This window comes from Solanum lycopersicum, chromosome 7 (assembly GCF_036512215.1).
Source record: "Solanum lycopersicum chromosome 7, SLM_r2.1".
NCBI classification, from domain to species: domain Eukaryota; kingdom Viridiplantae; phylum Streptophyta; class Magnoliopsida; order Solanales; family Solanaceae; genus Solanum; species Solanum lycopersicum.
Genome location: NC_090806.1, coordinates 67572205 through 67574830, shown reverse-complemented (window position 1 = coordinate 67574830; position 2626 = coordinate 67572205). Strand labels below are relative to the sequence as shown.

General features: G+C 31.1%; 1 protein-coding gene across 1 annotated transcript; it reads left to right on the top strand.

Annotated features, from left to right (window-relative positions):
• Nucleotides 1-1252: 1252 nt before the first annotated feature.
• LOC101249107 (uncharacterized) lies at nucleotides 1253-2352 on the top strand. Its single transcript, XM_004244326.5, has one exon. The coding sequence runs from the start codon at nucleotides 1308-1310 to the stop codon at nucleotides 2241-2243; it is 936 nt and encodes a 311-aa protein (XP_004244374.2). The 5' UTR covers nucleotides 1253-1307; the 3' UTR covers nucleotides 2244-2352.
• The last annotated feature ends 274 nt before the right edge of the window (nucleotides 2353-2626 follow it).

The following is a 2626-nucleotide window of genomic DNA, read 5'->3' as shown; positions in this document are numbered from 1 at the left end:
CACTCATTCGTCCAAAAAAAAATGTACTTATGCAATCTCTAGACATTCTGCCACTCCCTATAAGATTATAATATTCAACTTATATATTATATACAAATACTTATAGATAATATTTTTATTTAATTATTAAATATAGAAAATATTATTTTCCAACTGTTTTAATTGGTGTAACGCAATAAGTCGATCGCTGTCAATTTTGTTACAACATGTATCATGAACTTGAAGGTTTCAACCGCATTTTGTGGATGGAAAATAAAGTTAAATGTTGACCATATTACTAAAAAAATTAAGATTTCAAAAATACAAGTTCACTGTATATATAATTTATACACGTGCCTTTATGAATGTTGTGCATTTTCTTGGACCCAGCCTCCTCGTTTATCTCTAAAACTTATTTTTAATTTTTCGAAGTTCAATGTTTGTATCAAAATTTAATTAATTAATTAAATATACGTAATTAAAATTCATTTAACAAAAAGGGTAACTTTTGTTATAGTTACGATTTAAATATTTCATCATTTATAAGGTTTTTGCACAAATCATAGTTCTTATTTGAGAGTGATAATTTATTTTTTATTCTCAAAATATAATGATTTTTAGTTTATTTGTATTGTTCAAAGGTTTAGATAATTTTTACCCCGCCTTAGATAATTTTGTAGGAATTTTTCATATTCCATTGTAGTATTTAAGAACAAAGTGAACATATATTCATCATAATCCAAACCATAAACAATGTGTATGGCTAGATGAAGTTACGTTAGATGTATCAATATATGTTTTATTTTTCGAAGAATTAAACATTAAATATGTCATGTGTAAATTTAATATGTAAGTCAGAAGGTATTTCTTAAATTTTGTGCCAAATCATTTAAGTGAATTGAACATAAAACATTACAATCCATACAATTACTTATGAAAACAACTGATAATTAAAAATGAAACGATATCGAAGACATCCAATTAAAGTGAACATATATCATCATAATCCACACGACCATAAATATTTGACGTAGAGCAAGAGGGCCAATATAATGGGAACAAGGCGGCTTATTAGTACTCTCTAGTTTAGTTCATCTGTACCAACCCAATTTCTAAGACACTTCCTAGGACAAATACACAAAGCAATTAATATTTCAATTATTATATTAATTAATGAACTATAGTCTAGATTTCTTAAACGTTGGTCTTTTGTTGTCTATAAATATCACGTTTTTTCTTAATAAACTCACTTTTCTTTCATTTCTTTCTTTGATCTCATTTTGCTCCTCCCAATATCTAGACATCACTCTCAATTTTAACAATTAGTAATGGCTCGTTTTGCAATATTTTTGATTGTTATGTTAGTTTGTGTTGCACCGTCTTTTGAAGCAAGAAAACAATTTAGCAAAGAAGGTAACAAACTATATGTTGATCGCAATTTGGATTCATTCCCTAGTCGTGGAATTGGTAATTTTGATCATAGCATGCAATCAGTTCCGAGTCCTGGAACTGGAAATCTTGATCACAATTTGAAATCAGTCTCGAGTCCTGGAACTGGAAATTTTGATCACAACGTGCAATCAGTCCCGAGTTCTGGAATTAGAAATTTGAAATCAGTCCCGAGTCCTGGAACTGGAAATTTTTATCACAACATGCAATCAGTCCCGAATCCTGGAACTGAAAATTTGAAATCAGTCCCGAGTCCTGGAACTGGAAATTTTAATCACAACATGCAATCAGTCCCGAGTCCTGGAATTGGAAATTTGAAATCAGTCCCGAGTCCTGGAACTGGAAATTTCTATCACAACATGCAATCAATCCCGAGTCCTGGAACTGGAAATTTGAAATCAGTCCCGAGTCCTGAAACTGGAAATTTTAATCACAACATGCAATCAGTCTCGAGTCCTGGAACTGGAAATTTGAAATCAGTCCCGAGTCCTGGAACTGGAAATTTTTATCACAACATGCAATCAGTCCCGAGTCCTGGAACTGGAAATTTGAAATCAGTCCCGAGTCCTGGAACTGGAAATTTGAAATCAGTTCCGAGCCCTGGAACTGGAAATTTCGATCGCCCTAGTCTTGGAATCAGCCATGTTCATCGCAATTTGAAATCAGTATCGAGTATTAGAATTGTTAAGTCTGAAAGTCATTCAAGCCCTAGTCCTGGAGAAGGCCATGTTTATCGCAACTTGAAGTCAGCAAATCCTACAGTTGTCCATATTGATAGTTTAAGGTCAGTCCCTAAGTTTGATATCGATCACTGATCGTTCAACTTTGAAATGGGCAACTTCTATTTAGTAGTTGTATATGCAATATATTAAGTACAATATAATGTAAAAAAAGTGCTATATTATGTGACAGTTTGTTTATGAACATATATGCTTATCAATTAATTAATGCGATATTTTAATCAACTAGAAATTCTAATTATTATTGTGTATGGACTAAATATTTCAAAAGTCTCAACTAAACGTTCTACGTGGTATTGCTTTAGCCATTTATTTTTATTTGTTGTAATTTTCTTTTTTAAAAATAAAAAAAAGTTGAACTAATTTTTTTATATCTAGGTTTTCATCATATCGATTTAATGTTATCAAAGTAGCGCGACATAACAATTATATGTGGGCGGATTGAGTAGTATAAATTT

Bases quoted from the DNA above. Each gene is read 5' to 3' on its own strand.
- LOC101249107 (XM_004244326.5), top strand. From the start codon at position 1,308: ATGGCTCGTTTTGCAATATTTTTGATTGTTATGTTAGTTTGTGTTGCA.